This window comes from Cebus imitator, unplaced genomic scaffold, assembly GCF_001604975.1.
Source record: "Cebus imitator isolate Cc_AM_T3 unplaced genomic scaffold, Cebus_imitator-1.0 Scaffold29, whole genome shotgun sequence".
NCBI lineage: Eukaryota > Metazoa > Chordata > Mammalia > Primates > Cebidae > Cebus > Cebus imitator.
Window position 1 is genome coordinate 12,147,442 of NW_016107344.1, and position 23,015 is coordinate 12,170,456.

Genomic DNA, 23,015 nt, shown 5'->3' on the forward strand with positions numbered 1-23,015 from the left:
GCAAAACCGCCTCACCGGCCTCAAGAGTCACGCTGGCGACACGTGGGGCTCCTCCGCTGGGAATCTCCTGGTGTGTGAGCAACAAAAATTGATCTGAAAGTGTGGCATCCTCTCATTCTCTGCTCTTTCAGTGGGAGCTGCAATCCCGAGCTGCTAGTGATCAGCCATCTTGGATCTCTCTCTGATTTCTGTTTTTTTATTTTGTTTACCTCTCAGGTAAATCATCTCCCCCCACATCTCTACTGTTCCACTTATTTTAGTGATTACCTGAAATTTCACCCCAAGGAAGCTCTGTAATTTACTGAATCCCTCCTCTGGGAAGTTTCATTTTTAAAAGAAAAAGAAGTCAATGGAGAAGACTACTGTTTTTAAGACAGTGCAGGTCTGAACCACAACCTAAGCAGGCTGAGACCAGCAAGCCAAGGCTATGTGAAATGAAGAGAACGATGACACTGAACAGAAAAGAAAGGAGAGGCATCCAAACAGGGCTGGGATTTGGTGCCTTTCACAGACTAACACACATTAGTAATAACAATACAGGCAGAATCTTTAGTCCCATAAATGAGTTTTGCTGGATCCCATAATACATGAAATAAAGGTGAACAAATTTTGGTTAATAATGAGAGTGAATCATAGATTTTTAATGTTTTCTAAGTTATTTTCTTCTCAAAACCAAAGTGTTCCATATGAAAAGTTTTTAAAGAAGCTGGGTTTTCTGGCAGCACAAAGATCAAACAAGAGCCTTGCACTGCACAGGATGACGTGGCCAGGGAGGGGGTTCCTCCCTGGGGCGCTGGGACAGCTATGGTCCAAGCCTCCAGGTGCAGCCACACATGAGAGGCATAAGGGGGATGGGGACCAGATGGAGTAAAAGCCACAGCCTGGGACTGCTTAGATAAACCCCTGGGGACATATTCCAGGGAGGTCACATTCCGCTAGATCTGACAAAGCTTCCTCCAGGCAGCCCTGCCTTCTCAAACAGGAAGGGGAAAAGGTCCCAGGGAGGAAGAGGGCAGGAATAGCCTCAGACAGTGAGTCATAAGCCTGGGGGAACGAGCTGTGCCTCACGGTATGCAGCGGACTGTAGCCCATGTGGCTACTGGGCAGGACTGAAAAGATCTAGGTCCCAAAGAGGAGGGCCCGACATGTTGGGGTGGGTGACCTTGGGTACAGCTGGACTTGCCTGCCCAAACACAATGGGAAAGGGTTGGCCCGCTGGGCAACCGCAAGCTGGCAAAGTGGAACAAACCCGATGCGGGGTGGCCTTTTCCATGGCCTCTCCGCTGTCCGCCAAACTACAGGCAGAAAACCCACAGGAGAGAAGGCCTGGTGCCCCTGTTAGCCTCAGCTCCGGGCACACAGCAAGCCACAGGGAGGCGTATGCTCTACCGGGGGCCCGCTGGGAGGTGCTTACCGCTTTCTGAAGGGAGTCGATGAGGTTCTGCAGGTCGATGTCATCCCGGTAGGACTTGATGTTGCTCTCGAAGAACTCCCGGAACCGGTCCCTCACCCAGTCCTGGAACAGGAAGGCCAGAACGGCCACAGCCAGCTCCAGGAAGAAGATGAGCACGATGGTGCCACAGAACTGCAGGGGATGGGGACGGGAGCAGCAGTCACCACCCCACCAACCTTGCCCGCCGCCCCCCCCGCCCCCCACAACAACTCCACCTGACCCAGAACCACTGCAGCAGGGCATGGGCTCTGCACCTGAGAGTCTCACATCGGGGCCCTGAGAATCCCACATAGTTAGCTGGGTGACTCTAGGCAACTTCGCTTCATCTGTAAAGAGGGGCTATTTGTCCCTGCCCACGTCACTACACTGCTGGTAACAGTCAAATGACTGAAAAAATGTGAGAAAGCTCCGAGCCAATGTGTCAATCATTTCCTATGAAGCAGCCCTCCTTCCTGGACAAGGAGGAAACCCTATTACAGGAATGAATGGCTGTCCACCTGGATCCCCCAGGGTGGAATCCTGGGGTATCGGCTCCTTTAGTACAGACACTGTGCCCCAGACGCTATGTGATGACTCCTTCCCCTCACACAACCATCGAGTACCTAGGTATCTGTCACCTCACTTCAGGGATGAGAAAACTATGACTAGGTACATAGCTTGCCTGAGGTCACATAGTTCATGCAGGCCATGTGAGTTCCCTGGCAGGGCTCTTTACAGTTCTGGAAGTGCCAGTGTTATCTGTACCAACTCTGCATGACAGTATATGATCGTCAGCTGCATAAAGACCCCTCCAGAAGCTCGGCTGCCCCGGGCCACTAGCAGTGGTGGCATTCTACAAGGGCCCAGTGCTGCCACAGGTCCACATCCCATCAGGGCAGACTCCTAGCCTGCGGTCTGTGCTCTCACAGCCATTATCATTGGCCATACAAGACACTAAGCAGCTTTGCCATAACCGGCAAATTTGGAGTAATCTTTCAAAGCAAGAAAAAGGAAACACGCATGCACACATACACACACACGCACACAAGGCCTGCCAAAATGTAATCTCTGTTCACAGAACAGCAACATGCTAAACATCAAAGAAAAAAAAAAACCCCATAGCTTTGCTTTAAAATTCAGTCCAGGAAAGAGAACGCTTGATCTAATCAAGTCAACAAACAATACACTGCAAAATATGATACTAATGTGTTTTCCCCAATGGATACAATTAAAAATGAATTTATATCTAAATATAAAACTAAACTCTTAGTAATCTGCAGTTTTGCCAGGAAATTTGGGATTCTGCCTTGTACATCCAACAGACTCACACATCCTTAGAGGAGGGAAATGGTTTCTCAAGGTTATTTGCAACATCTTTTGATCTTAGTCAGGAAGGGCAAAGGAGAGCAGCAGACTAACAATTCTTTCAGAACTTCTGAAGAAAGATAAAAGGCACAGGAGCAGGGAGTAGAACTGGCCTACAGGCGGCTGACTCCTCCCACCAAGGGCTAAAACCCAGAGGGTACCTAATTCTCCTGGGGTGAGGAACCAGCTTCTGTAGACAGCAGGGTGCAAAGGGCTGCCTCCTGCTCCCAGGCAGGGGCCTGGGGGAGGCTTCTAAGAGTTGCCCCCTGCTCTGGCCAGGTAACATATAACCCTGCCCAGCAGAACCTGTACCCCCCTCCATCCTATCCCACTCTTGTCTCTGTGGCCACTCACAAAGTTGAGCAGGCAGATATTCTCCCGCAGAGCCCCCACGCAGCCGGCAAACCCCAGGGTGAACATCACCACGCCCACCATCAGGACCAGCACCACGGGGTCGATTCCATGCATCCGGGTCACTTTGGTGAGGTCGGACAGTACACCCTGAAAGAGACAGAGAAAGCAGGGCAGCATCAGCAGGGAAAGGGAATCAAGAATGCCACCCGGGGGAGTGCAGGTGGAACGGAAAACAGGGACTTGCCTTCCCAGGCTCAGTCCTCTTGTTAACAGCCAGGCCAGAGTCTGGCCCCATCCATGCCCTCAGGGACCCCTCTGACCAGCAGATTCTTGTCCACCTCAGGTCCCAGAGGGTATTCCTGGCCTCCACCTAGGCTGTGAGTTCCTCCCAGGCAGCCACCAGCCTTCTTCCATAGCCTGCAGGGTGCCTGTTCCAGGCCTGGAGGGAAACAGAGCCCTGTGGCCTGTGGTCAAACTGGTCACCCAGGTGGCTAACCTCGTTAGTCCCCCAATTTGGCACCTAATTAATGAGGAACGCTACTCTCCTGAGATGAAAACAGCTTCAATATGAACACTCTTGGGGAAAACACAGCAGGGGGCAGGCCAAAGCAGCACTGCCCGTAAGTTTCTACATTGATGGAGGTGTTTTAGACTATGCCCCCACTGTCCAGCCATAGGGATCGTGGAGCACTTGAAATGTGGCTAGTGAGACAGAAGGGCTGAATTTTGTTTTATATTCAATTTCAATTTAAACACAAACCATCACACAATGGGGAGAATAGTTCTGTAGGGTTTATAAAATGCCAAGGGGAAGCTGAGCCCTGGAGACTGAGCCATACAGCATGTTTGCAATTCTGTTTCTTAGATTATGGTTGAACTCTCCTCCTCTTTGTTCCCGCTAGGTAAGGGACTAGGAGAGACCACAGCCCCCCTTCCAGTCACTGATCTCTGCTATAGTTTAACTGCTTCCTTCATTGTTCTTTACTGACTCAGATCAGGTATCATCTAAGACCAGGGACAATTACATCTACAGTGTGGAATGCTAAACATACCTTTCCTGAAAGCTGCCTCAACTAATCAGAACATCGTGACTATGCATTAAGATGTACATAGGTGTCCGGGGGTGGTGGGTCACGTCTGTAATCCCAGTACTTTGGGAGGCTGAGGCGGGCAGATCACTTGAGGCCAGGAGTTCAAGACCTGCCTGGCCAACATGGCAAAACCCCATCTCTACAAAAAGATACAAAAATTAGCCGGGTGCTGTGGCACATGCCTGTAATCCCAACTATTCAGGAAGGGGAGGCATGAGAATCTCTTGAACCCGGAAGGCGGAGGTTGTAGTGAGCCAAGATCAAGCCACTGCACTCCAGCCTGGGCAACTGAGGCTCTGTCTGGCTTTGTGCAGATAAACCATCCCAAGCTGCTACACTTCGAACAGGAAGGCTGACTTCCATTCTTTGGAATTTGTGCTTCTTGGGTAGGCCTGTCCTCAACATGTGTGATTGAATAAAGTCTCTCTAAGCTAGGTTCTGGCCTTTTTAACTATTTTAGATGGACAGATTCAAAGGAATAGTAGCCAGCTCCACACTTAGGGCCACACCCAGTCAGGTGGCTGCAGTCCCAGGGGCAGCCACACGGTGGCGCTGTGAGACAGATTGAACCTGCTTCTGGGTCACTGGGGCAAAAGGACATCACACTCCAGCTCTTGCCCTTCAGGGGTTCACAGGCCACTTTGAAGGTGCCCAAACTTGAAGGTGGGCCTTATCCACACCTAAGATCATGGCAGGAAAGCCTGTAGATCTAGGTTCTCCTGCCTCTTCCTACCGGAAGCAAAGGGAAGTTCCACTGAAGGAAGAAGGCCCGGGCCCAAGACACCAGAAGAAGCTTTAGTCCTGGCTCTTTCTGGCCAGGCCTGCTCTACCTTACTGCTTCCCTCTCCTCTTCCCTCCCTAGCTCTTTACAGCCCTTACCGCCTCCCCAGCACTCGTGCCACAGGGCAAGAAGTGGCAGCACAGCCCCACCCTGCCCACTCCAGTTTCGTCCCCTTCCTGGAGCTGCAACTGCCCCATGTGCCTCCAGACAGGAGAAGCTGTGTCTCCCCTCCTCCCCTCTCTTCCTGAGGCTGGGCAAGGAGGCACAGAGATGCTTAAAGAATAACCCCTGCCCCACAGGGTACCCTGGGGGCACGTAACCCAGCCCTGCTCCCTGCTCTCTCTCAACCAAGAGGATAAGGGCCTCAACAATAAGCATGCCTGTGTTCAGTGACCTGGGTCGCCCCATGCCTGCCCTGGGCACAGCTGCAGGCAAGAGCTGAGCTCTCTCCATCCACAGAGATCAAAACCGAAACAGCCCAGCTCCTGCCTCCAGCAGCCGACCTTATCGTGGGGACAGAGTAGGCAGGTGCTGTATCTGTAAACATTAACAACTACACACCTTGACACTGCACGAGAAATGCTTGTCAGGGAACAGACTGGAGGATGGGAAAATGAAGTCCAATTAATCTGGTTTTGGCTGCCTGAAGCTCAGCGTCCTGTGACAGTTATACCTACCTTTTCGCTCCATGCCCACAGCCCAACTCCGAGGAAGACAACTCCAGCCAACTAAGCGGGGGCAGAGGAGAGAGAGAGAGAGGGGAAGTTAGGCCAGAAACCAGCACTGTGACCATGCTTCATAGAGTGAAGTCCACACTGTCAGGCAGGGCACGCTCCTAGCTCACATCCCACATGGCCCCTTGGGCCCTGCAGATGACAGGGGCCGGCAATGCCAGAATAAATGGGCATTGAGGTTCTTCAGATAACTTGAACCCACCTTCCTGAATGTCTGGACAAACTCCTTCAACCTCAGATGACCCCGTGACCCAGGGAGGGGAACAGGAAAAGATCTCAGAGCAGACTCCACCCTGGAGAGACTATGGGTCACAGACATCAGGCTGTGCCCTGTTTCTTCCCCTTTCTGCAACCCTGACTCATATCAGTGCACTATCTGGTGTATAAGAAGACATCACCCCTTGTGAGGGCTGCCCCAGGTCCCCTCAGAGGTTCCTAAAGCAAGAAGAGGCTGCACAGGGCCGGGCACCACCACAGGGTGAAGACAGGGGGAAGCAGAGACCAGCACCACCTCTGCCACACATGCCAGCTCTCCAGTCCTGGAGGTAGACGCCAGGCACAGATAAGCAGCTACCCAGCGGCCCAGGCCATCCACTGGCCAGGGCTAAGCCTCCTCCCCGAGGCATCTGTACTGAGCAGGGGGTGCCCCTATGCTCAGGATAGGCTGGGTTTTTAGCTAGAGAATGAAAACAGGCCTGCTCTAAGCAATGCGCTCACCCCAGAAGAGAAGCACCCCCAACCCCAACCTCCCAACTGCAGGAACCTACACCCCATGTGTACCACAACAGAAAGGGGCCCATCCAAATACATCACACAGGTTCCTAAAGCAGAGAGGACTTTTCCATATAGAACAAAACACATTGTGGGCTCTGCTAATAAAGCTGCCTCCTGTTTTTCTGTCAAGATTTTATACCACACTGGCATTTCACTGCCATTTATCAGCATCTCACGATAAATAACAGGACCACACTTCTCTATGACTATCAGCTTTCCAGTGTGTTCTCAAGCCTTGAGCCACTTCTGCCTATTTTACTCAATAACTCGCCCCAGGACCAGAATGGAAAGAAAAGGCTCAAGGAAAGCCCCAGGAAGTCTCACCCAACCTGAAGGTGATCTGTGATCCAACCTCTTCTGGGTCACAGATCACTTTCAGAAAATGCACACATACCCAGTATTTTGTATGAAATTTCAGAGAGTTCATAGCTTCCCACTGCTGGCTCCCACAATGGTCTGTGAACAGTAAGTGAAGAAGCCTCACCAAGAACCAATCACTCCATTTACAAAAGCAGAACACTGGGGCCCAGGGAGGGCCAAGACCAAAATGCCAGGCAGTGGGGAGAAGGGCTGAATCCCAAGTCTCAGTTCATTCATTCATTCTTCACTCATTCATTCAACAAATATTCATGGAGTACATCCCGAGAGTCAGATACCGTGTCTCAAGTACTAGATAAAGCACCATGCGGGGCAGAGCTCCCTGGACTCATTCCTGACCTTTTCTACCACACCACACCCGTTTCCCGATTCTCAGTCTGCCCCTTAAACTGACCAGCTGGGAAGGGTTCTCTTGATGGAATGCATGACTGCTTCCTTTCTCTCTCCAGGTGTCTTACACTGACATGCTGAGCTCCAGCCCCACCCACCTTATTCAAGGTTCCCAGTGACCTGCCTCCTCCTTCCCAAGGCTGGAGGCCAAGACTTTTTTCTCATGGTATCTGGCTGGTCACTGGTCACAGCTGGTCATTCTTCCTTCCTCCAACTACTCCACTGACACACTCTGCTTTGGGGACCCCAAGCATATGCCCCTGGCGGCCTTCCTCCCTGCTCCTCCTCCTCCTCCTTCAGACCCCTCTAGATGCTGGTGGGCCTCACTCACAGTCCTAGCTCCTTCACCCTGCCCTGAGCCCTCTAGATGATCTTGTAATTCACAGGGTTTAAATGCCATCTATACACTGCCGACTGGCACACCGAGATCTCCAGTCGTGGCTGTGCCCCGGGTCAAATACCCTAGCGTCTACTTCACTTGTCCTCCTAAGACAGCTAATGATATTTCACTCTCACCATGCCCCGCTCTGCAGCCTTGGTCCCCCAACCCCAACCCAGCTCCCCACAACTGTTCTCCGACTCATTCAGTGGCACCACCGTCCACCCAGCCAGTGTAAGAGAGAAAACCCAGACCCCAGGCTTGGTGTCTTCTTCCTCTTTTGCCCCACACTCCCCCAGAGGACCCTCTGCTGGTTCTGCCTCCAAATACACAGTGCATTCGACCAGCTTTCCTCCAGAGTCTCTGCTCCCACCTGCCCCGGCTCCACTCAATTGTCTGGATCCCACAGAAGGCTCCTCATGGGTCCCCAAGCAACAAGACTGATCCTTCAAAAATACAGAACCAGGAACTCCCCTCCATGAAACTCTGCAGTGACTTCCCATGCAGACCTAGAATGAAATGCACACCCTCTGCTATGGCCCCCAAGGCCTCTGCAGCCAGGCTTGATGCACATCTCCCATGGCATCTCCTTCCCCTCTCCCTGCTCCAGCGCCACTCCCTGGGCCACCCTGGCATTGCTGCTGTTTCTTGAAGTCGTCAAACTCACCCCTGTCTCGGAGTCTGGACACTGTTCCCCCAGCCTGGAATGCTCTTTCTCCATATGCATTCCTGGCTCCTCCCTCACTACATTCAAGGCCTCCTTTTACCATTCTGCATGGAACTGCTCCCCATCCCCCACGTGTGACCTCCTCTTGATTTTCTTTGAAGCACTGATCCCAGATCCCCAGCTAAGCCATCCTGAGGGCAGAGACATTATCTGTTTTGTTCAGAGTGGCAGCCCAATAACTTGGAGGACTTGGCCCCATAGTAGGCACAGGGCCCAATACCAGGACAGTGCTTGCCTGAGTCCTTCTGGCTACTACCCTCAGGCACATTTCTGGGTGTAATTCGATCCAAAGGCATTCAGAGCAAATGTGGGCCAAGAAACGCCCAGCCCGGCCCAGGTCCATGGTCAAGCTCTACATAGGGGCATTTCCCTCCGGTCAGAGCAGAATAAGCCTAGAGGCCGATGCCCCATCCAGTGTTCCCAACAGACATTCCAGCCCCTGCCTAACTGCTTCTCTTAACTGTTCACTCATCCCCTGGTGCCACATGTGACAGGAGAGAAGAGTCCGCCTTAAAAACACTCAACAAAACCACTGCTGGAACTCTCCTCTCTCCCCCCACTGCACCTCACAGCTCACCCCTTCTCTCACCTTGACTTCTATCATTTCCCACATTGATACCAGCCTCAGGTTGAGCACAGTGGCTCACAGCAATTTGGGTGGCTGAGGCAGGAGGATTGCTTGAGCCCAGGAGTTCAAGACCAGCGTAGGCAACACAGCAAGACCCCATCTTATTTAAAAAAATGTTTTTTTAAAAAATTAGCTGGGTATGGTGTCCCATGTCTGTACTAACAGCTATCAGGGAGGCCGAGGTGGGAGGACTGCTTGAACTCGGGAGGTCAAGGCTGCAGTAAGCTGAAATTGTGCCACTGCACTCCAGCCTGAATGGTGACAGAGTGAGACCAGGTCTCCCCCACCCCAAAAAAACCAGCCTCAGCTCCATCTATATTAATAGGTTCCTGTGAATTCATGCTGAGGTGCTGCTTTAATTGTTCTCCTAGATGACTAAATAGATACAATGGGAAGAGGTGACTGGTTTCACAAAGGGAATTTTGCTCTGCACAAGTTCTCAAAAAAGACCCTCGATCTCAAGAGCAGTTCATATCTCTACCCTCGGGGACCTGCTCCTGCTCACCTCTGTTCCAATCGCCCTTTCCCCAAACACAGGGCCACTTACCACTCTGCATATGGCCCACAGACCACACCCTCCCCAGCTTGCTGTTCTTCCCAAGGCCCCCCACCCCAGGAAAGCCCTGGCTGACTCTTTGGGCTGGGGAAGCCAGCTCCCCACCACTATGTGCAGTTCTCCTTCTCTCAGCTCTAAGAATAAGGGCTTGGCTGGGCGTGGTGGCTCATGCCTGTAATCCCAGCACTTTGGAAGGTCAAGGTGGGCAGGATCACCTGAGGTCAGGAGTCCAAGCCCAGCCTGACCAACATGGAGAAACCTCGTCTCTACTAAAAACACAAAATCAGTTGGGCGTGGTGGCACATGCCTGTAATGCCAGCTACTCGGGAAGCTGAAGCAGGAGAATTGCTTGAGCCCAGGAGGCGGAGGTTGCGGTGAGCCGCTGCACTCCAGTCTGGACAACAAGAGTGAAACTCCATCTCAAAAAAAAAAAGAATAAGGGCTTGTGTTGTTTTCCATTCTATTTTAAAGGAAGAACTAAAGTTAACTCACACCGGAAAGACAAGAACTTGGGGGTCACATGTCTGATCATGCGTTCAATGAACAGTGGCCCAGGGCAGGAGCTCTGAGCACCAACAATCCTGGTTTCAGAGACCAGGAGGCAGAGGGAGGACCAGATAGAGTAAGTAACCTACCTGGGCGCTCACATAACAGTGCCATGAATGAGCCGGGTCACCAGCCTACGTCACCCCAACAGAACCCTTCCCTGGAACTCTGCAGCAGATGGTCCATGAGGCCAGGCCGGGTAAGCCCTGGCTGCCAATCTTCTGGGAGTGAGGGTTCAGCTGAGTGCCCTCCAGCCTCAAGTGACCTTCTTTGTCTCCCTCCTATGACCCTACTGAAGAACGGGGCCCAGCTCCAGCCAAACTCAAGAGGAGGCCAGCGTTCTGTCTGTCTAGACCAGTGAGCATCTAGACTGCTGTGGTCACCGCAAATGATGGCCCTTTCCTGGGAGCTATGCACTGCATTAAACATTTAATGCACCGAAGACTATTCCTCCGTGTCCCATAACACTGGCCCAATTACCCTCATTTTTCAGATGGGAAAGCTCAAATGTAGAGCAATTTGGTCCTTTGCCCAAGGTCACATGGCTAGCTAGTGGCAGACTTAAGAACCAAACCCGGACGCCTCTGACCCTGGCAACACATTATCTCACCACCCACAGAGCAGCTGCTCAGGCCGGGAAGAATGAGCAGCAGCCCAAACCTTCCACACAGGGGCACTCACACAAGGGCCCGGGGATGTAGGAGTTCCACAGGAGGGTTTTGGGGTTGTGCAGCTCTAAAGCCAAATGACCCACACTGTCATGTGGTGAGACCACTCTGTGTCCCAATCGGGGTAGGTGGACAAAGCAGCAGGGCCTCTTTGTGGGTCATTGGGAAGATTCAATATTGACCTTTTACCTTAGGCAAATGTCCCTGTGAAAGAAGGCAGAAGGTCCTCTTGGGGCACTCTGGGCTGCTCCAGCCAGAGTCCAGACACAAGAAATCCACTTACCACATGAGCATCCATGTGGCACTTTACCCAAGCACGATCAAGTCACAAAGGAAGTGCAGACACCCGGCCAGGCCCTGCTGAACTGGAAGAGAAAGATGCAGCTCCAGGCAGGTCAAAGGCAGCCTTTCACCCATGATTTAATGGCCTTGGCTCCTTGCAAGATTTCATTTAAGCATGTATAAAAGCACTTGGCAACTCCTGCAGGCCCCAGAGGCCTTTCCTCAGCAAGATCAAGGGGAACCACGAGCAGCAGGCGATACTCTCAGGCTCTGCCCTGCTGGCCTCTGAGTCTTGCACAATCCACATGCTGACTCAGGCTGACATTCACGGAGTCTCTTCCCCTGAACAAAGCCAGCCCTGGGTCCAGTCTCTGCTTTGCAGCTGCCTAGTGACAGGGCCTTATGCAAGTATAAGACCTTCTCTGAGCCTGTGTTCTCTACAAAACAGGGATGGTCTTTCCTAGGTCACAGGAAGGTTGTAAAGACTGAAAGAAGATTCTACATGACGTGCTTACTCCAGGCACAGAGCCAGTCTCAAGGTGGCCATGCCCTCCTGCAGGGTAGGCAGAGCAGAGACATGGGGGGTGTTCAAAGATATGCCACAAGCATCTGCTGTTCTGAAGACACTGAGTCTCCTTTTGACATTGGTTTTCTGTACCCCACCCACAATTACTTCCAGCGCCAGCCTCTGTCCTAAGACAAAGTCCTCCTTTCCAGAAGCACCTGTTTTACTGGGCTTCTGGAGACAACAGTGAAGCAGAGCTTAGGGAAACAGGGCCTTCTGGAGGCTTTTCAAGTGAGGTAGGAAAGGATGATGGAAAGAAAACAGCAGGGAGTGGAGGAAGCCAGGACTGAGACTCAGCTCTAACCCTAACTCACAGAGTCAGGGTGAGGAAGCCCTCCCCCTCCCAGCCTCGGTCTGCCAACCTGCAAAATAAGCGGCAGGAGAACAATGACCTCCAAGGACCCATGTACCTCCCAAGGGCTAAGCTTTGCCATCATAAGTTACACCCGACAGAAACCCTATGGTCCTGGCACTCTCCAGAATAGGAAATCCTGAATCCAGGCCTGGCACATACAGGGAACAACAGAGATACTTGTGGTCACTTGAAATGCTGATGATTCAATTGAACTTGAGGTCAAAAAGCACCAGAGGGTATGGACCCCAGACCCAACCTGGCCCTTAGAGCCCAGTGGGCCAAGGCAGGAGCTGCAGTTACCTGTCCTACATTGAAAGTCTGAACCAAGCCACTTGTCAGTGGGAGTTTGGGAAGTCTGGGAGCCGGAAGGGATGCTGGGCTCAGCTTCCTTATGACAGCGGGAAGCAAGAGTCCAAAGCAGGAGGTGCCTTGCACGGGGTCACACAGCTATCACACCCCAGCTTTTCCTTCTGCCGGAAGGGTGGTTCTGAGTAAAAGCAATACATGTGCCCTCCCAGCAGAGGCAGTGAACCCATGTGAGGGCCCCAGTGTGAGGAAGGACTGTGCAAAGGGCTCTACAAGCAGCTTCCACAGCTGTCTCTGTGTTGCCAGATAACAAGGAGCTGAGCCCCACTGAGCCCTGCCCAGGAACCTGTGTCACGGCCCTGGAAAGGAAGGAAGGCAGAGGGAGCAGAGCCGCTCAAGAGAGGTGACAGGCAGCACCCCTGGGAGAGAGGGAACCCCCACCCTAACCTTGGCACAGTTCAGTGATAAACAGTGAGTAGAAAACCAAGATACTAAAGCAGTGGTCAGCAGTTCTGTGAAAAGCCAAACAGTAAATATTGTCAGCTTTGTGTGCTGGACGATCCCTGCAGCAATTACTCAACTCTGCTGTTATAATGGGAAAGCAGCCATAGATAATACGTAAATGAATGGGTGTGGCTGTGTTCCAATAAAATTGTATGTGCAAAAAACAGGCGAAAGGCCAGGTTTCGACTGCAAGTCATAGCCTGCCAAGCTCAGCACTAAACTATCACACTAAAACCATCTGGACCTGGAGACGAAAGACAGGATTTCCTCTTGCTCAGCCACACGAATCCTGGGATACCCCTATACTCAGGTCTCCAACGCTGGTATGTTTTTATTTCACTGTAACAGGTCTTAACAGCCTAAAACTGTAAATAACACAAATGTTATTTCCCCACAATAGACTATTACAAAACAAGAATAAATGATCTACAACTATATACAACTGTATGAATGAATCTCTAATGAAAGATGTCAGACACAAAAGACTTCATACTGTTAGGGAGGAATACTTCGTGGAAAAACTATAACATTCAATCAAAAGTTACTAAATAGTCAAGAAAAGGAAAAAAGTGAGCTACAAGAGAAAAAATTCAGTAAATAAAAGACACAAGTATGACAGAGAAGAATTCGCAATGACTTTAAAACAGGTATTGCAAATATGTTCAGGGATTTAAAGGAAAATATAAATATGATGAGGAAAGAAATCAGAGACATAAAAAAGACCCAAATGTAACTACTAGAAATAGAAACTACAATATTAGAAATAAAGACTTCACTAGATGAGACACTACAGAAGAAAAAACTCAGTCAAGTGAAGACAAAGCCACAGAAACTAAAGGAGAGAGGGAAAACACTCAACAAAATCAAAAACTAAACTGAGCCTCTGTGACCTAGGTAAACAATGTCCTAGGAAAATGGGAGCGGGAAGGGGAGAAAAAGGGTGTACATTTGTAAACATAATGGCTAAAATATTCCAAATCTGATGAAAACTATAAACCCACAAATCTCGAAGGCCCAATGAACCCCAAACAGAATATGTGCAAATAAAACAATACCAGCATGTATAAAATTGCTAAAATCTAGAGTAAAAGGAGAAACTTTTGAAGTTAACTTGGGGGTAGAAGGTGACATAGTTCATAAAGTATACATATGCAAAATATTTTTACAAAATCAAATGAAAACTTATCAAAATGTCTGGGATGCAGAAAATGTACAGCTTCAACTATTTATATTAGGAAAAAAGGATCTAAAAATCAGTGATCTAATCTTCTACTTTAAGTAGCTAGGAAAAAGCAAAACAATCCCAAAGTAGAAAGGAAGAAATAATAAAAATAAGAGCAGCAATCAAGGTGACTGTGAGTGTATTTAATGCTAATTAACTATCCACTTAAAATGGTTTCAATGACAAATTTTCTGTTCTGTATGTTGTACAATTAAAAAATAATTTCAAAAGATTTTTAAAAAGTAATTAAAAAGAGAAAATAGAGAAAGCATCACCTAACTAAAAAACATCAGGTACAAAAGAGTTTAATTTATAGCAAATAGGAGGCAGAATAATCATTACCCAGGGAAGAGGTGGGGTAGGGTGGGCATGACTGTAGGGGCACAAGAAAAGTTTCTGGGGTGATGGGAATGTTTTATATCTCCATTGTGATGATGGTGGTTATGTGTCATGTACAGCTGTCATTAAACTGTACAGTTAAAATGAATAAATGTTACTCTATCAGATATCAATAGAGGTGATCTTTATAAAAAGGATTTCCATTAAAGAAAAAAAGTACAAATAAGAAAAATCACTCCTGCAGACTATGCCATGCTGATTATTTACCAGCCAAGGAGGCAGAGTTATACAAGCACACCAAGCTACGTAGACTTGAAAGTACCTGCAAGCATTTAACAGTCCTACGTGCCAAGCAATAACCTCAGAGCACCCTGAATATGCCTTCCTCAGTAATCCCAAACTGGCAGTCCCAGACTCACACTTGCATAAGTCGGGGAGATCAGGGGCTGGGGCCCTGCAGGAATCAGCACCACAGGCTACTCCTTAAGTTCTAGTGGAGTTTCTGATTAAGCAATCCTTGCCCTCTGCCTTGGCAAGTCTAAATGTAGAAATACACACACACACACACACACACACACACACACACACACACACCCCCTCTGTGCCAAAAGACAGTCAATTTTCTGTGAACTGGGGCAATCACTCTGGAGAATGTAATTTTGACTATATGTCAGGCAGTCAAAACAATGTACACACCTTGTGACCCACTTAATCTCACTCCTGGGAATCTATCTCAGCGAATAATTTCCCTCCCTTCCCTAAAGGGAAGAATGTGTATTACACAAACTAATCACTGCATCCTTATCTAGGATAGCAAAAAAATTGGAAACAACCTAAATGTCCAATATGGGAATTTCTAAAAATACAACTGGAAAGATAATGTTGCAACCTGGAATGTTCTATATTAGTAGATACTGATGTGAAAATCTGAAGACTGCAAGGATACTGCTCACAGGATATAAAACTGTGTGCTTGCAGACAGGACACTGGGCCATGGAAGAGGGAATGCAATAAACCTGGGATGCCTTGTTTAGCCTTTATGAATTTCCATGTAATTACAAAAGTTTATTCAATATTACTTAAAGAGAAAAAGGGACATCTTCCCAACACTGAAAAGAAAAATACACCACACACATTATTAAAACACTAGGCTTTTCCCTTCTGACTTCATTACCGAGATAGAAGTGAAGAAATCATTTGCCTGAAGATCCAGGGATCAGGGCTCGGGGCCTGATATCACAGACACAGAGTTCAAGTCAAATAAGGGCAATTCTCCAACAGTCAGAAAAGCCCACGAACAGCAGACTATCCTGGGAGGTGGTAAGTCCTCTACAAGGAGGAGCATAATAAAGGTCAGATGAAGAGAATAAGACCCCACCTGCAAAGATGTCATACACAGGGGTAGGGGAAGAGAGCTGATCTTTCCACCTTGGTTGGGCTTGTCTTTCCTCTCTTGAGCAGGGAGGCCACATGCCCAGTTTTACACAGGACAGGCCTGGGGTGCACCTGTTGTTCTGGCAAAATTCTCAATAAACTCTCTCTCACTCTCAAAAGTTTCCTGATTCGAAGCTAGATTACATGTTCACCCTACTCACAGGAGGCATCTGTGACCTTGAAGGAAGGAGCCTCAAGCCACGCTGGTCACACAGCACAAATGTCCATGGCTCCCATCTCACTCAGAAACAGGCTGCACAGTGGCAAATTCACGTATTATACAAGGGTAGGGTCAGATGTACTCAAGTCACTGAGAAAGCCAATGGCAGAGTGTCATTAAATTTTTTTTTTTTTTAACTAAAGGACAAGCAGAGGACTCTCCTGTGTAACACAGGCCTACAGTCTACTTAGAAGGGGTCTCAGTTCTTCACTTTTAATCCATCTCTGAAGCAGATCCAGGCAAGGACTTTACCCAACCTTTGCATGCAGATTAAAGCCAATGCTTGTGTGGGAAAGCAACCCTGGAGTTGCAGACTTCGTCTGAAACATCCCTCTGGAAGATTCACTCGGCAAACCCAGAAAAGCTCAAATGTTTTGTGAAACCAGTGAGGGGTATAAATGAACAAAGACAAAGGGCCAGATGCCACTCCTCCATTGTACGCCTCTCCCAGCTTCCTTCCCTCTGCATGTCAAAGTGAGATCTTCTGTACCCATTAACCAACAACTCCCCAATCTGCCCTTCACCGGCCCCTAGCAACCAGCATTCTACTTCTGTCCCTATGATTCCGACTACTCTGAGTATCTCATATAAGCAGAATCATACAGTATTGTCTTTTTGTGTCTAGCTTATCTCACTCAGCACAGTTTACCCATGGTGTAGCATGTGAAAGAACGGCCTTCCTTTCTAAGCTCTTTTACATCTCTGTATCACATTTTGTTTACCACTCAATCACTGATGGACACTTGGGTTGTTTCTACCTTTTGGCAATTGTAAATAATGCTGCTATAAATGTGCACATGGGTGTACAAACATCTCTTCGACATCCTGCTTTCAGCTCTGTTGGTTATAACCAAAAGTGGAATTGTTGGATCATATGGTAATTTTATTTTTAACTTTTTGTGGAACTACCATACTGTTTACCATAGCAATTGCACCATTTCACGTTTTCCCTAAGAGTGCACAAAGGTTTCAATTTATCCACATCCTCGTCAACATCTGCTATTTTCCATTTTAAAAAATAATAGCCATCCCAATGGGTGTGAAGTGGTATCTCATTGTGGTTTTGATGTGCATTTAAATTTTGCACTAGCAACAGGTCTAGCACAACCAAAGAATGATTTTTTTTTTTTTTTTTAAGTAAAAAATGCTAGCGCTCTCAAAAAGCTACATTGCATGGAAGCATATTTTCCCTGACATCCTTGTGGTAAGAACTTCATCAAGCCCATTCCATTCTCATTCTGTAAACCAAGAGGTCCAGAACAGACATGCAAACATCAGTGGCATCTACATTTTTCATCCCAAGCAGGTTTGAACAATCCCTGGGAAAACTGAAGTCAGAAAGATAGCTTAAAAAATCTGTTAGTGACCAAAGGGTATTTATCTATAAAGAATGCTATTGTGAACATAATTCTAAGTGCGGGCAAACTACTAAATCAAACCTCGTATTGTCCCAACACCTAGAACTGGTCACAGAAGCAACAAGTTGCCTTCCACCCAAACCTGCCTGCTGAGTCCAGTGTCCACCATCAGCAAGTGCAATCCTTCTGCACCACTGCTCTCTGTTAATTCATCAAACAAAATACATCTACCTGGGCTTTGCTTCAAAATAATCCAAAGTGTGGGGTGGGGGGAATACAAATCAAATAAGCTAGATGGTGGGAACATGGGGTTCATTTAATTATCCTACTTTTATATTTTCTCCATTTTTAAAAAAAGAAAACTTATCTGAAGAGGTAAGGGCTTGGGCATTCCACTTTATACATTTTCAGCAACCTGAGGCAGACACTAGGCAGCTGAGAGTGCTCTTTCACAAGGAAAACACTGAGGCTTATCCAATCTAGGTCACTCAGCTCAGGGAGGCCCTGGGGGTCAGAGCCAGCCTGGTACCCCCCTGCCACACCGTGAGCTTCCCAGAGGGCTGTGCAACCCAGTCTCAGGCCCTACCCTACGCTGGCATCTCCAGTGCAGATGAAGACTGCACATCACTACCAGGAACCTAGTGGGGAGGGACCAGCACCTTCTCCCTAAGCAAGGTGCTTCACCTTCCACTCTCATTTCCCAACCAACCTCTCTCATGCTTGGTCTTCCTGACTGTTCCTGTTTGTTCCTTCCTGTTCTGCCAAATGCACACTAACTGAAAAACGATTAGCTTTCAACACACACATTGCCAAATCTGCAAAACCCCCAAAACGCTGCAGCAACTTCAACCACCAAGCACACTTGCTACCAAGCTGGATTCATGCACTCCACTACTGGAATACGGTGCTGCAAATGTGTTACTGGGCAAGTTAACAGAGCTACCTGATGTCCAAAACTCTCTCCTGAGACCCTCTGAAGAAACAAAGGTATCAGGGCCCTCAGCCATAGCATTAGTGGCAGAGTGTTGTTGCTCTAGCTGCAGAAATCAAGATGAGAGTCAGAGGTCAAGGCACAAAGCCAAGCAGCACACCCAGAGAGGGGAGCGTCTGGGTATCCAAGTGCCCAAGTGTCAGACTGCCTGCCTAGCCCAGCAACCCTCCACCATACACTTGGCTGGGTGTGCTGGATGGTGGAGGGGAACACCAGGTAAGGCCAGAGAGCTCACCAGACATGGACCAATGCTGCTCTGAGAAGCCATACATCATGAGGATAGAGCACAGACCCCCACATTGAGAGAGACCCAGAGGCACCACAGCAAACACCCAGCAATGCCCTATTTCAGGGACAAAGATGTGGTTGTTGGTGCAAAGTTATCTGAGCACAGGAAAAGGCGTGGGCTAAAGGACCAAGCCATTGAATCCCACCTTATTTATCTAGGACAGAAAATCCCCAAACACACTCAGATAAATCACCAGGATATGAGGCTGTAAAATCAAGCTTGCAAGGCAGAGAAGGCTTAGTAAAGTCTGCCTTGTTTTCAAGAGTTCCAGTCCCACTAGAAAATGCCAAATCTGCAGTAGAAGCAAAATGTGACGTCATGGTCACTCATTCTGTCCTTCTTTCTCCGCCCAGCCCCACACAGATACTCATAAACTATGTTTCATGGTTTTAAAAGCCTCCGTGCATGATCATGTCTCCAGGCCCTCCTGCATAGAATCAATGTCTGCCTCTCCCTGGGCCAATCCCACTGGCAATAAACATGCTATATCTCCCTTAACCCACTGACTATCTCCAGCCAGTGTCCAGATTTTCTTCTCTTCTTTAAGGTAAGCATTTCTCTTTCACCTCCTTACTTCCCATTGGCTCCTCAGCCAACTCCAGCTGGGTTTCCATCCACCCACCCCGATCCCCTACCCAGAGCACACAGTGGTCTCCTCAAGGTCATCGACAACCTCCACTCTGTCTAAGCCATTACCAATGTCTTGTCCTCATCCTTCTTCGCCTCCCTGCACCATGGCTGACTGTGCCTTTCCACTTGAAAGGCTTCTATAACACACAATCTCCTGGTCTTCCTTTTATCTCAGGCCACTCACTCTCAGCCAACTTGGGAGTGGGCTTTATTCCTTGACCAAAACTCTAGCATCCTAGGGCTCAATATTCACACCTCTCCTCTTCACAGTCAACAGATCCATCTTCCATGCTCTCATCTGGTCCAGGCTTCCTCTGATGGTGGCTGGCCAAGACTTCCATCTCCAGGACAGTCAATGACAAAGGAAATGGTATCTCCCTGAGGCTGGCTATGAGATAACTTTTTTTTTTTTTTGAGATGGAGTTTCGCTCTTGTTACCCAGGCTGGAGTGCAATGGCGCGATCTCGGCTCACCGCAACCTCCATCTCCTGGGTTCAGGCAATTCTCCTGCCTCAACCTCCTGAGTAGCTGGGATTACAGGCACGTGCCACCATGCCTAGCTAATTTTTTGTATTTTTAGTAGAGACGGGGTTTCACCATGTTGACCAGGATGGTCTCGATCTCTTGACCTCGTGATCCACCCGCCTCGGCCTCCCAAAGTGCTGGGATTACAGGCTTGAGCCACCGCGCCCGGCCGAGATAACTTAAATGTACCCTTCTACCCCAAATCCTATCTCAGAACCACCTGGTACCACGATCCATCCTCTCACTCTGCAGTCACTCCAAAATCAGATCATACCGCCCAACTTACAAGCCTTCTAATAATGATTTAAAGCATTAGAACTATTATTAAAACATTCCAACTATTTATTGAGACATGTATGACTCTCTGTGGCCTGGCTCCTGCATACCTCCATCCCTACCTGTGTCCCTTCTCCCACTTACTCAGTTCCAGCCACATGGCCTTCTGTTTGTCCTTTGTACATACAAAGCTCATTCCTGCCTCCGGCCCTTTGCAGCTGCCATTCTCTCTGACTGGAGCGTTCTTCCCCAGGCCCCTGCTTGGCCACCTCTTCATTAGTACTCAGTTTTCAGCCCACAAGTCACCTCCACAGAATGCCTTTCCCTGGGCACCCTAGCCAAGGAGCTTTTCCCTCACTGCTCTGTTGCTCAGGGGGCTGACATGGCTCTTGGTTACACATAAGCACTACAAGGGTAGGATTTTATTGGCCTTGTCTGGTATCACCTCCCAGAACCTAAAACAGGACCTGGCCCACAGTCAGATACTCACAAAGTACCTTGCTGCTGCTATCTCATTGGGGCACTTCCAGGCTCGGAACAGGCAGCGGCAGGTGGTGGAAACAGACAGGCATCTGGGCCAGGGCCCCAAGGCTTCCTGAACCCCCAAGGCTGGGTTGGCCTTACTGTGGCTTTCAATCCCCTCGGCCTTTGGCCTTCCCCCATCCCCATGGTTGCCACTGGTTCTGTGAGGGTAGGGCTCACTGACCCTGCCCACCACCTTATCCCAGAGCCTCACATAGTGTCTGGCAAATCTAGAGTGTGTGAAAAACCATAATTTACTAAATGAAGGACTAAACAAGGGAATGTGACCGCTCCCATACACTTACCCAGAAGATGATGTTGTAGCTGAAAAGGAGGTACTTGTACCAGCAGCTGACCTTGGCGTTAGAGTATCTATAATAGTGCATCTTCTGAGAAGCAGAATCTGCGGAGAAATGTGTGACTGGTGAGACGGCAGGCTCGGCGTTAAAATCTCTCTCCCAAACCTGCTCATATGCAGATCTCAGAAAGCTCCCAATCATTTCTGTCGTGTCCCTTTACCGGTCCAAGCAGAGGCCTACTACCGAGGCCAGGTATAGGTAATGCAAAACTCAGGTTAAATTGGCTCTCCATAAAACAAATGATAAGGAAGATTTGTGAAGGAAGGAAGAAAGATGCTTTTTAAGTATCTTCTAAGTACCAGGAATTCTGCTTGGAGCCTTCCCAAACATTGATCTCATCACCTCTCAATTGGGAATTGATTTTTTTCCACTTCATGGTTGAGGAAACAGTTCAGAAAGGTCACATGACTTGCCCAAGGACAACAGAGCAATGACAGCCCAGGACTGGAACCAAGGACAGGGGACTCCAAAGCCCATGTTCTTTCCACCCACCAGAGCCAACAGAAGAAACAGGGGCTTGACCACAAAGAGTCACGTTTGGGAGATGAACACGCAGGCAAGTCTGAACATGATCCAGCTGTGCCCAGTGAAGAAACGTCAAGATGAGGGCCCCATACTCATTCATGCAACATTTCCTGAGAACCTCTGAAGCTCAGCTTTCAAAGAGGTGAGGAAGGCCACAGCAGCCAGCAGCCAGCAGCCATCCCTCGCTCCCTCCCTCACCTGCCATCCGCCTTCCCACCTCAACCCGCCACGGCCACAGCTTTGTCCTCCAGGGCTGTAATGAAGCTTGTACTACACCACCTAGGTAGGAACACCCTGTGAACTGCAGAGTGAAGAGTGGGGCTGCTGTTTTTTCTCTGTGTCTAACCTCCAAAGCAACCTGAGAGGTCCTACGCCAGGAGGGTGCTATTTCTGAGGGACTTTCTGAGGGCCTGGCCTACCTTTACTGCTTTCCTTTTAGAACCCCAGTGGCAATCCAGGAGGACCCCTAAGTCCTCCATGGTCCCCTGCCCCCAGTGCAGTGGCTGAACAGTGGGGAAGAAGGGAGTGCCTCAAGTGGACAGGTAGGGACAGGATCAGAGGTCTATGGGGCAGAGGTCCCATGCCAGCCCCCTGCTCACCTCCCACTTCCCAGGTGAGGAAAGTAACACAGCCCAAGGCAAAAGCAGACAAGGCCACCCTGGAACTGAGGAGGTGACCCACCCACATCCGCCAGTGAGAAACCAGCTTCCACGGAGAGGCTACTTGCAAAACCCCTTCCGGTGAGGCTGCCACGGCAGGCTGGTTGCTGGTCTGCAATGTTCTGAGAATGAAGTGCCAAGAAGGGACATGAAACCACACTCCTCTGGAAACAGATCCCATGACCGCTCTACCTCTCCCACGGTGTAGAATTGACAGGCACAGCCTGGACACCACCACTCACCCACCGGCCCCTCCTTCGCAGGAGGGCTGGGAGAGCCTGGCCTGCCTGACCTCAGAAACCAGCAGGGGAGAACGACAGGCAGACAGCTACCCAGCTGCCCCATCCCCACCTCCCCACTTACCACCACCCCACCATCAGAAGAGCATATCCATAAAACTCGCCTCTAAGAATGAGTGTGAACACAACTACCTATTGCCCAAGGACTCTACAGGACACAAGAACATACAGGAGGCCTGAACACTGACTGGGCCACACAGAGTGGCTGCAGGAAGAGAAGGAGCTCTCAGGTAGAGACACAGGCGCCTTCCTTCAGCAACATGACCTCAGCCCATGCAAGTCCCTACTCTCTCGGGGTCTCAGCATCCTCACCTAAAGCAGGGCTCTTAGTGACTTGCCCCTAACGTCACTGGCATGAAAAGCCTGGCTGGCAGCATCAGAACCACTTATTCTAAATACAGATCCCAGCTCCCAACACAAGGTTCTGATAAGGAAGTCCGTGTTGGAGCCCTGAATCTGCATTTCTGACAAGTTCCCCTGGTGATACTGACATGCCGCCAGACCCATGCCCAGCAGATCAGGTATCGGCTTCGGCACCGAGGGCTGCAGCAC

At 49.3% G+C, this 23,015-nt stretch overlaps 1 protein-coding gene across 2 annotated transcripts in view; it reads right to left on the reverse strand.

The window, feature by feature from the left end:
* Positions 1-23,015, reverse strand: part of TSPAN14 (tetraspanin 14) — a 69,406-nt gene that overhangs the window by 14,206 nt on the left and 32,185 nt on the right. For both annotated transcript variants that reach the window (XM_017523662.2, XM_037736812.1), the window contains 4 exons: positions 20,927-21,024; positions 5,701-5,751; positions 3,152-3,298; positions 1,415-1,585 (listed from right to left, as the gene is read on the reverse strand). In XM_017523662.2, coding sequence (XP_017379151.1) covers positions 1,415-1,585; positions 3,152-3,298; positions 5,701-5,751; positions 20,927-21,007 — 450 coding nt within the window. In that variant the 5' untranslated portion in view covers positions 21,008-21,024. The remainder of the gene's footprint in view (positions 1-1,414; positions 1,586-3,151; positions 3,299-5,700; positions 5,752-20,926; positions 21,025-23,015) is intronic.